The 10961-nt window shown below is 42.8% G+C and overlaps 1 protein-coding gene across 1 annotated transcript; it reads left to right on the top strand.

Moving 5' to 3' along the window:
• Positions 1-1984: 1984 nt before the first annotated feature.
• LOC103705612 (ATP synthase subunit beta, mitochondrial-like) lies at positions 1985-7767 on the top strand. The gene is made up of 9 exons (XM_008789399.6): positions 1985-2705; positions 3445-3520; positions 3664-3752; positions 3886-4003; positions 4080-4183; positions 4282-4440; positions 4537-4761; positions 4856-5167; positions 7445-7767. The coding sequence occupies exons 1-9, from the start codon at positions 2223-2225 to the stop codon at positions 7556-7558; spliced, it is 1680 nt and encodes a 559-aa protein (XP_008787621.4). The 5' UTR covers positions 1985-2222; the 3' UTR covers positions 7559-7767.
• Positions 7768-10961: the final 3194 nt, after the last annotated feature.

Here is a 10961-nt window from a genome sequence, read left to right as displayed (position 1 = left end):
TCAACATCTCACAATGTCCAAAGACTGATTGGGAGCGGAAGGAGATGGAAAAGATTCCGTATGCATCTGTTGTGGGAAGCTTGATATATGCGCAAACTTGTACGAGGCCAGATATCAGTTTTGCAGTTGGCATGCTCGGACGTTACCAAAGTAATCTAGGAATGTCCCATTGGAAAGCTGCGAAGAGAGTACTGCGCTATTTGCAAGGAACTAACGATTATTTGCTCACCTTTAGAAGAACTGATAATCTAGAGGTGATCGGATACTCAGACTCTGATTTTGCTGGTTGCTCAGATAGCAGAAAATCCACTTCTGGTTATGTGTTTTTGCTAGCAGGTGGAGCTATTTCCTGAAAGAGTATGAAGCAAACTATTACTGCTTCGTCTACAATGGAGGCTGAGTTTGTGGCGTGCTTTGAAGCCACAGTGCATGGTTTATGGCTGAGGAACTTTATCTCAGGACTTGGAGTTGTCGACTCTATAGCCAAGCCGCTGAGAATTTATTGTGATAATTCCTCTGCAGTCTTTTTCTCCAAGAATGACAAGTATTCTAATGGTGCGAAGCATATGGAGCTCAAATACCTTAGTGTCAAGGAGGAAGTACAGAAACAAACAGTGTCCATAGAACACATTGAGACTTCACTTATGGTTGCTGATCCTTTGACAAAAAGATTAACAGGAAAGAAATTTAAAGAACATGTTGACAGTATGGGTCTTATGTATTTATCCATGTTTTGAACATGTTAATGAGCTCATTAATGTATTAAATGTTTTCTTCAAGACATACATGGATATCCAAGTATAATTGTTTCTGTTTTCTTGTTTTCCACTTATATGTACATTGAATTGTGTGGATGAAAGATGACAAGAAAAATATCTAAAATAGACATGAATATGAACCCAAGGCATAATGATAGTAGCCTTAAACCCCTATAAAAGATCATGTTGAATGAAGTTGCTAGTGTTGTGGTACATGGAAGGAATTTTGTTGATTGAATAACAAATGACCGCCATGACTCGCATTGGTAGCCAATTTGACATTGATATAATGGAACTCATATGAAGTATATTGGACTAGGAAGGTTTTCTAATGAAAAGCGTGCACGTGTATGATTTTAATGTCATAACCCATAATAGTCGTTTATAAAAAAAAAAAAAATCAAATTACAAAGAATGTTTTATTTTGTTTTATGGGTGTATGGGTCAAGTGGGAGAATGTAAGAATATTATAAATTAATATTCTATTAAAGTGTCCCACACACCCTATAATACCCAATTAAAGGATTATGGGTCATTACTAGTCCAATTGTATTTATGGGTAGAAAACCTATTAAAAGAGTCTTTTGGTTTTCTTGCTCGTAAGAGCCTTTTGGTTTTCTTGCTGGTAGAAAACCTATTAAAATAGTCCTTTGGTCTTCTTGATGGTGAGAGACCTATAAAAGAAATGAGAGACTCTAGGGTTCATACCTACAACATAATTTGTGCCTCTAATCATCGTGAGACACTCTTGAGGAACGTTGTTAGGGTGATCCTTCTCTCTAAAAGCAAGGACAGATTTTAAACAATGGATACAGGTTTGTCTTTATAGTTTTATATTCCGCGTTGATTGTGATTAACATGATAATCCAAGATCTTGATGTATTTTCATATTTGAAAATATAACAGCAAGATCTCACAGATTTGCTCTTCTTTTTATTGTTGAAAAAATTCTTAATGTCACCCACATCTTCCAATTTTCATCGCTGCACAGAATTTTAGCACAAATACTGTTGGTTTTGAGGTGACAACAATTTTCCAACAAGAAGAATCACAGCTAGCAACCAAACTTTAGTACAAAGTTTGTTTTCACAACCTGCTGTATGGTAACTTAAGTGAGGCCCATTAAGCTCTTTTAAGTCTGATCAGCCCAACCAAAGCCCACTTAAGTGAGGCCCAAAATGATGCTAACAGCATACGAGCCATTCTTCTTCCACGAAGCCCAAACCGGACCCCAAGCGCTCCTTGAAACTCCAGCTCACGCGGTGTTGAGATCCGGTTCGCTCCCTCTCCCACTCCCACTCCCCCAGCCCATCCTCGCCCTAGAAAATCCCCACCAGAAGGGAGAGGAGAGCCGCCGGCCGCGGAAAGTCGAGTCATGCGAAGTCTCCCCTGAGGAGAAAGAGGAAAAAAAGCTGAGGCCTACTATTTCTAGATCGATCCGAAAACCCAGCCCCCGATCCAGCCATGGCATCCCGCCGGGTCCTCTCCTCCCTCATCCGTTCCTCCGCCCGCCGCTCCCCGGCGTCCAAATCCGCCTTCCCGGCTGCCCGGAGTCCTTCCCCTTCCCCGATCTCGCGCCCCTCCCCAGCCGGCTTCCTCCTCTCCCGCGCCGTCGAGTACGCGACCGCCGCGGCGGCGCAGGCCCCTCCGACCCCGCCGTCGCCGGTGAAGGCCGCCGGTGGCCACACCGGAAAGATCACCGACGACTTCACCGGGGCCGGCGCGATCGGGCACGTGTGCCAGGTGATCGGTGCCGTCGTGGATGTCCGGTTTGATGCGGGGCTGCCGCCGATCCTGACGGCTCTCGAGGTGCTTGACAACTCGATCCGCTTGGTTCTGGAAGTCGCGCAGCATCTCGGGGAGAACATGGTGAGGACCATCGCCATGGATGGGACGGAAGGGCTCGTCCGTGGTCAGAGGGTCCTGAACACCGGGTCTCCAATCACCGTAAGTTTTCCTACTTTTTTTTATCTTTTTTTTAATAAAATCTGAAATGCTATTAATATTGCAGAATATTAGAGGAGAAGATTAGTCAGTATTGGATCAGATCTGCTTACTTTTTAGTTTTCTTTTTTTTTTTGGTTGTGTTATGTATAGAGTTTAGCGCCTGATTGATTTTTATATATTTTCTTTGAATTTAAACATATTTTGGCGGTAGTGTGTAGTAATAAAACGGTGCCTATTATAAAGGTTTATTGGTTAAATTCTACTGTAAATTTCCTTTCTCCAGAAGATGGATCGTAATACTAATGTCATGCATTATTATCACATCCTATTTATCTTTTTGTCGGATATCTCATCTTGTAATTTTATTTTGAACTGGTTTGTTTGCTTAGATCCAACTGAATTTACTATCTCTTTTGTTGGGAGTATCTATCAGGCATTCTAGATTCTCTCCGATGGTTAAACGTATGATGCAGCGCCCTGAAAAACTTAATTTATTTTTTTCCCTACTGTATTGATATTGAAGATGGCAAAATGAGCTCTGGAATTTCATTGGATTCTCAATGATTGTTGATCAACAGACTTCTTTGCCTTCCTTTTGTATGTGTCATTGGATTTCAATCATTTGGTTTATAGCTTGGCTGGTGTGAGCAGATGATCCTGGCTGCTAATATGTCTTTCTGCACATTTTTTGATGGCATCATTTATTTGCCGTTAACTGGATTCTGTTTCAATTTGTTAGGTCCCAGTTGGGAGGGCAACCCTTGGACGCATCATAAATGTTATTGGTGAACCAATCGATGAGAAGGGTGTAATAAGTAAGATACTAAGATTACATGGTTCCTTTCCACAGTTTTCATTTTTTTATGGGAATAGCCATTTTGGTTTGGCTATTATTATTATTATTATTATTATTATTATTATTTTAAATACTCCTAACTCTCTTTCTGTGCGTAAACAGAGACGAATCACTTCCTTCCCATCCATCGCGAGGCACCTGCTTTTGTTGAGCAGGCGACTGAACAGCAGATTCTTGTTACTGGAATTAAAGTACAGCATTTTCTTCCTCAAACTTCATGTTTCTTGTGATTCATAGTTTGAGATGGTGGAATCTACGAACTTTAGGTTTGATATTATATATCTTAGTAAGTGTGTTATGTCATTTTTTTGCTGCATTCAACAGGTTGTTGATCTTCTGGCTCCTTATCAGAGGGGAGGAAAGATCGGACTGTTTGGTGGTGCTGGTGTCGGGAAGACTGTACTTATTATGGAACTGATCAACAATGTTGCTAAAGCTCATGGTTTGTTTCAGGGGGTGCTCATCCATCAAAATTTTTGATGGAAAATTATTGCGTTCATTGAATGTCTTTCTGCCAGGTGGCTTCTCTGTCTTTGCTGGTGTCGGAGAACGTACTCGTGAGGGCAATGATTTGTACAGAGAAATGATTGAGAGTGGTGTAATTAAGCTTGGTGACAAGCAGGTCCATGTCACATTTTCAGTTTTGTTTTAACCATGTGCATGCACTATTTTTTTTCTCCTTTGAGCCTGCAATTCTCAATTAGTGGTTCTGGATGATAGGGTGAAAGCAAGTGTGCTCTTGTGTATGGGCAAATGAACGAGCCTCCAGGTGCTCGTGCGCGTGTTGGTTTGACTGGTTTGACAGTCGCTGAGCACTTCCGGGATGCTGAAGGACAAGATGTGCTTCTCTTCATTGACAACATTTTCCGGTTTACCCAGGTAAGCATGCAGGAAATTGAAGTTGCTGAAGTCTTTTCCTTGTTTTGCATCTCTATAATCACGGCTATGTTTCACATATTCTCATGTATTATTCAGGCAAACTCTGAAGTGTCTGCGTTGCTTGGTCGTATCCCATCCGCTGTCGGTTACCAACCAACTTTGGCTACTGATCTTGGAGGGCTGCAAGAACGTATTACAACAACAAAGAAGGGTTCCATTACCTCAGTGCAAGCTATTTATGTGCCTGCTGATGACTTGACGGATCCAGCTCCGGCAACGACCTTTGCCCATCTTGATGCTACAACTGTGTTGTCACGACAGGTTTGTTTACATAGATATTTTTGACATTTTTCTGAAGTAATTTTTTCTGCTTCTAAGGATTCCTTTTCCTAACTTGGCTGGTTTTCCTGAGTAGATTTCTGAGCTTGGTATCTATCCTGCTGTCGATCCTCTAGACTCCACATCTCGAATGCTTTCACCACATGTATTAGGTGAAGAGCACTACAACACTGCTCGTGGTGTTCAGAAGGTTCTTCAGAATTATAAGAATCTTCAAGATATTATTGCAATTTTGGGAATGGATGAGCTTAGTGAAGATGATAAATTGACTGTGGCTCGTGCTCGAAAAATTCAACGGTTCTTGAGCCAGCCTTTCCATGTTGCTGAAGTGTTCACAGGTGCACCTGGAAAGTATGTTGAATTGAAAGAGAGTGTTAACAGCTTCCAGGTGAGTAGATTATTTAAGTGGGGACACAATCGTTTATTCTTTAACTAATATTAGGCAAATGGCACGTCAAGCTTTTAATGTTGAATTGTGGAAGATTTTGAATGAATCTTCATCTGTGCATACACAATATGTTCTGCATTCTAGTGGCTTACAATGTGCTATTTTGTCTTCTCAAATATGTACACGCAAATCTTTTAAAATGCTGGAAGTGGTAAATGAAGTGACAATAGGGGCATTATGCGGAAACCATTTTCATATAGATGATGCAAAATCTTCTAAAAGTTCAATCATGCCAGGGAACTTATAATTGTCTGATATTATAATCATTTTAAATGTCTTTCCCATGTGTTTCTTTCAACTGCACTACATATTGTCCGTACAATTTGCAGGTGTATGGTGGCGGCTTTTATCTCGCATGAAGCTTCCCCTTTTTATATTATTCCAATTTGTTAGCTTTCTGTTTAATCATAAAAGTAAGCAGAAGAGTAGGTTTTATTGCAAAATGAACTTTCTGAAGCAAGTCACACAGATAGTATGGCACTCTATGATTCTCTACTTTTTCAATTTGTTAAATGCTCCTCTTTATGATGACATTTTAGTCATTGTCGAATCATTATCAATAGTATTGAAGCATCGAACAACGCTGCATTTGAGTTATGCTGCAATTGATGTAGTGTTATTAGCATAAAGGTGTTATAGTTGTGAGCTTCTATCTCCAATTCTCCCCCCCTTATTTTTTGAATCAACATTCGAGCCAAGGATTGCTGTGCCGGTACCGGGGCATGGTTTGGTTGCTCGATGACATGGTTCGGTATGCCTTGTGCGGCTCCATGCCGTTCCATGACACAGGAGAGGGAAGGGGAGAGAGAGAACATTAGAGAGGGAGAGAGAGAGCGGTGGAGGGAGAGGAAGGAAGAAGATTGGAGGGCTGGCAGAGCGCGCCCTGACATGGTAGAGAGGGCAGGGGGAGGGAGAACGAGAGAGAGGAAAAGAGAGAGGGGGGGGAGGGAAGGAGGGAGAGAGGAGGGTGGTGGAGGCCCATGGAGGGCTGGGGAGCTGTGTGGAGGGGTGGAGGAGGGGGTCTGCCTCTGGTTCTTCTGTTTCGTTTGAAATAGGGGTGGAGGGGGCCCTTTTTTTAAAAAAAATTAAGTAAAGTCGGCAACCGGGTGCCAACTTCACTTCAAATTTTCGTAATTAAAAAAGGGCCCCCCTTTGGGATCTTTGTTTTGAACGAAACAGGGGAACTGAAGGCAAAACCCCTCCTTTGTCTCTCCGCATGGTTTACCGGCCCTCCGCTGGCTGTCCGCCACTCTCCCTCTCTTCCTCTTTCTCCTCCCTTTCTCTCTCTCTTTTCCTCTCTTGCCTTCTCCCTTACCCCTCCTTCATTGGTTTCTTAATTTTATTGCCGGAACCGTCTCCGTCCGTTGCCGGTACGGCTTGGAACACCCCGAACCAGCCGGTTCGGGATGGTTTTGCCTTCCTTACCCTGAGCATTAGAGAAGAAAGCACTATGTTTGTCATATTCTCAGGGAATGTATGCGCATGCTGGTTCTGCTGCTATTTTCTTAACTTGCTGTATGATATTGTTCAATTTTTCTGTATAAAGTGCTGTATAATATTGTTCATCGCTCTTCTGTACAAGGTGAATAACTGATGTACCTTTCTTTTTGTATGACAAGTATGGCTGACGTATAGAATGAGAATGTGAAAGAGAGAATAGATCTAGTTCTGAAACCCTTCAGAGTGTGTTTTTTGTCTCCAATCTTAACTGATATTTTCACCAAGAGCTATGTAGTCTGCCATAAAACTGTTTTATTTCATATGGTGATTGATGCTTCATCTTCCACTGACCATAAAGGCAACGTTCCTAATGGAGAATCAGTTTGAACTATGATTGCTATTCCTAATACATGCAATATTATTCAACTGTGAAGCAAAAGATGGTTGTCACTGTATGATACAGTTCATAGCTTGCCGATTGCCCATCCTGGAGGTGTCAAACTGTAATGGGCTTTTCACCATCTCTCTTGTTATTAAACTACCTCCTGTTTCTCTTGCGTTACTTGTTTTGGTTGAGATGGTTGAGTTTGGTTAATTGCATAATCCATTTGTGTCATGTGAAGCGTCTTGTATCATGCTCTAGTGCTCTGGGAAATTGGATTTGTCATTCAATACATTATCAGTGCCTCAGATCGTTCTCTGAAATTGATTTTGTCATATGATGCATTATTAGTGCATATGATTTCTGTTGATATGTATTTTTATATTGTTTTGCAGGGTGTTTTGGATGGAAAGTATGATGACCTTCCTGAGCAATCATTTTACATGGTTGGAGGCATTGAGGAAGTCATTGCCAAAGCTGAGAAAATTGCCAAGGAGTCTGCCACATGATAGAGATTTCTTTTTCTATTTAATAATTAAACATGGCAGCTGGTGATATCTGCATCTAAAAAGGCTGTATTTTTGTGGTCAATATTTATATGCTTTTTGTGCTTTGTTAATAATGGCTGGACTAGTGATTTTTGGGAAAAGAGCAGGTGTACGGTGGTTTGAGATCTTTTTTGCAGAATAAAAAATTCAGAATTGTTTAGTTTCTTTCATTAAGCTACATTCATCTCAAACTCTGTATGCAATGTTTTTGTCTGAAGATGTCTCTTTCCAGGCCGCAGCATTCTATAATTTGGTTTAAGTATTTATGTTCTATCAATGTTGTTTCATGTATCTCGGGTATTACTCATGGCTTGATTTTTTTTTGCTGCCCTGTGCAGGCAGCATGCAAGTATCCTACCGCCAGGCAGCATATGCAAGTATCCTCCTACCGACCATCCCTTCTAGCGCACCAGCGCTGTGTTGAGGGCGTATGACCTTCATCTTAATGTAGTTATGTCATCTGGTGCATGTAATTAGATTCCTTGGTCTCATCAAAGTAAACATCTTTTGTACCATACATATATATGGTGGTGTTTGCGCTGGATAAGCCGAGAACAGCGTTATGGCCGCTAATTAAGCTTTTTACAGTTTCTCATGGCTTTTATTAAGAAGAAATCTTATGCAGTGAGGTCAGGGTGTGGGAGATCAATCATAGGACCTAATTTTTGCTAGTGGCGGCTGTTTAAGCATGCATGTGAAGTCATACATAAAGTACATTAGTTGTTCACGATATTATATATATATATATATATATATATTAGCTACGGAAGATGGTTCATATATTTTTAGTATGAATATATTTAAAAAAGTCAAAAAATAAATCTTAAAGTTCTAGGCAGCTCTTTTACCAACTCAGAATGGTCAGCTATATAAAGACCATTTAATTTGCAGCTCTGTTGGTTTTTCTATAGATATATTTGGTCTGAAAGATAACGTTGCTACATGCCATGGTTTGAATATTTTGGAGCAACTATCCGTATCATTGCACCTTTGGATCTAGCTGATCACCGTAACTGAATCACCATCAAGTAGAACCATGTTGACCTGTTAAACAAACCGGGTTTGATACAAACCAGCCTAAGCAACCTTAAGCTCTGCCTTAGAAACACAGATGTCAAAAATCTAGCACCCACCCATAACAACCATCCTGAAGTTCGGGTGTATGATCACGACGGTTGCACCACTCCTCCTGCCACCATTTAGCACGCATACTTTGACCTTGAGAAAATTTGGGAGTGAGGGCTTCTAAGTGAAAATCACCATCTGTGGCGCTACAAGAGCAAATGTAGAGCTCTAGATGCTTCGAACTATCAAGCATGTCTGATGGACATGCATAGGTGATCTTTGCTGCTTATGCATGGGTTTGCTCCATGACGAACCTTGGTGTAGGGTTGCTCTCTCCAAAAGTCTAGGCATTTCTAGCAGCCAAGTGTGATAAGTAGTATAGGTCACCCCTATGGCCATATACCGGGTCTGAGGAGCGGTGACCCACTGTCTAAAATAGAGCGGGATATCGACGAGCCTCCAAACCCTCCTTTCTCGCTCATATTGAAACAAAGCGTGGTTCACGGTTTCCTCCACCTAGCACTCAAGGCACTCTGATTGGATGCCCAGACCCTGCCTGTTCAGTACAGATCTTGCCGACAACCGACCCCAAACTACTTTCCAGAGGAATATGGCAACCCTCGGATGAATACCTAGCCTCTAGATCCAAGCGCAGTCCCGCCTCGGGTGCTGCTCACTCTGAATGAGGCTATAGATGTCTTTCACTCTGACTCTAGAGTTGCAGGACGTGCACCAAACCCTCATATCCAGACTAGCACTCTTTGAAACCGACAACGATCAGACTCTTTCTGCAAGGTGCTCGCAAACAGATGGCCAAGCCGGCTGGCATCCCACCTTGCCCCCTCAGGGCGAAGATCGCAAATCTGTCGCCTGACTATGTCTTTAACGTTGACCATGGTCGGCCAGAGGCTCACTGGGAGAGTATCTACCGAAGGGTCCTCCATTATATCCATATTGTACCCATCGCCGATTAGCCACCTTGTATTAGCCAAAGCATTGGGCACATACCTGCAAATCTTCCACTAGAGGAAGGAGCACCTCCGGCTACTCCGAACTACCTCGCTTGTCATCATCGGTCCATAGCGGGCAGTCATCACCTGACTTCATAAGCATCACGGCTCAAGTACTAGTCTCGCTACATGCCGTGTAATTAGCACCTCTCTTCTCATAAGAAGGGATTGAACACCCAACCCTCCCTCGTGAGTCGGTTGGCAGACCGTCTCCCACACAAATAGATGCACCCCATGACCACCGCCATATGAGCCCCGTAGGAAGTTTTGGAGAAGCCACTCAATCCTCATCGACATAGTCTTCGAGACAACTATGTTGGATATGAGATAGACTGGCATAGAGCTTAGGACCGATCTCACCAGCATCATCCTACCCATCATGGATAATAAAGCCACTCTCCAGCCGCTCCTGGATGCGCTGCACCATGCTGGGACACTTCAATACCTGCATTCTCCTCCCCATGATGGGGACACCCATATAACTCTATGGCCCCTCCCGCTCCCTCATGCTAGGTAGCCCTCTGATAGTCTGCTTCACCCACAACTCCGTCTTTGGACTGAAGTAGATAGTAGACTTGTCAAGGTTCATCCTTTGACCTGATGTCTCGCAATTGTCCTCCAAGACATCTCTGAGGGCCAGAGCGTCCCTTGACTTTGCCTTGACAAGGAGGAGACAATCGTCTGCAAACAAAAGATGGGAGATAGGTCGAGCACCTGGGGTTGGCATGTAGGCGTCCATCTCCCACTCCCAACGCACAACCTGCAGTGTGCGAGATAACACATCATCCTAGATAATGAACCAGTAAGGAGACAAGAGGCAACCTTGCCGAAGCCAGATGGTGGAGTGGAAAAAATGCCACGACGTCCCGTTGATCAAGATGGAGAAGGACGACCTATGCACACAGTTAAACACCAAGGCTATTTAGGTCTCATGAAAGCCAAAGCTCTCCAACACAAACCTGAGGAAGCTTTAGCAGACTCTATCATAGGCTCTCTCTATATTCAACTTTACTGCCATGTAGCTTCGCTACCTCGAGGCATGCTGTAGATCTCATATCATCTCCTGGGCAATTAGGACATTGTCCGTAATGCTCCGACTCCCCCCAAATGCCTCCTATTTATGGCTGATGAGTTCGGGCAACAACGACTTCATCTTGCCCACCATGCTCTTCGTCACTACTTTGTATAGGGTAGTACAAAGACTGATCGACCTAAAATGACTTGGCTCTTTTGCATCCCGGCACTTTTGAATGAGGGTAACGTAGATTGCCTTTCAGTTATCTATTATG

The sequence above is a fragment of the Phoenix dactylifera genome, chromosome 1 (assembly GCF_051530095.1).
Source record: "Phoenix dactylifera cultivar Ajwa chromosome 1, Ajwa_hap1_PhDact_Kaust_v1.1, whole genome shotgun sequence".
Taxonomy (NCBI): Eukaryota; Viridiplantae; Streptophyta; class Magnoliopsida; order Arecales; family Arecaceae; genus Phoenix; species Phoenix dactylifera.
This window is presented reverse-complemented; position numbering and strand designations above follow the sequence as displayed.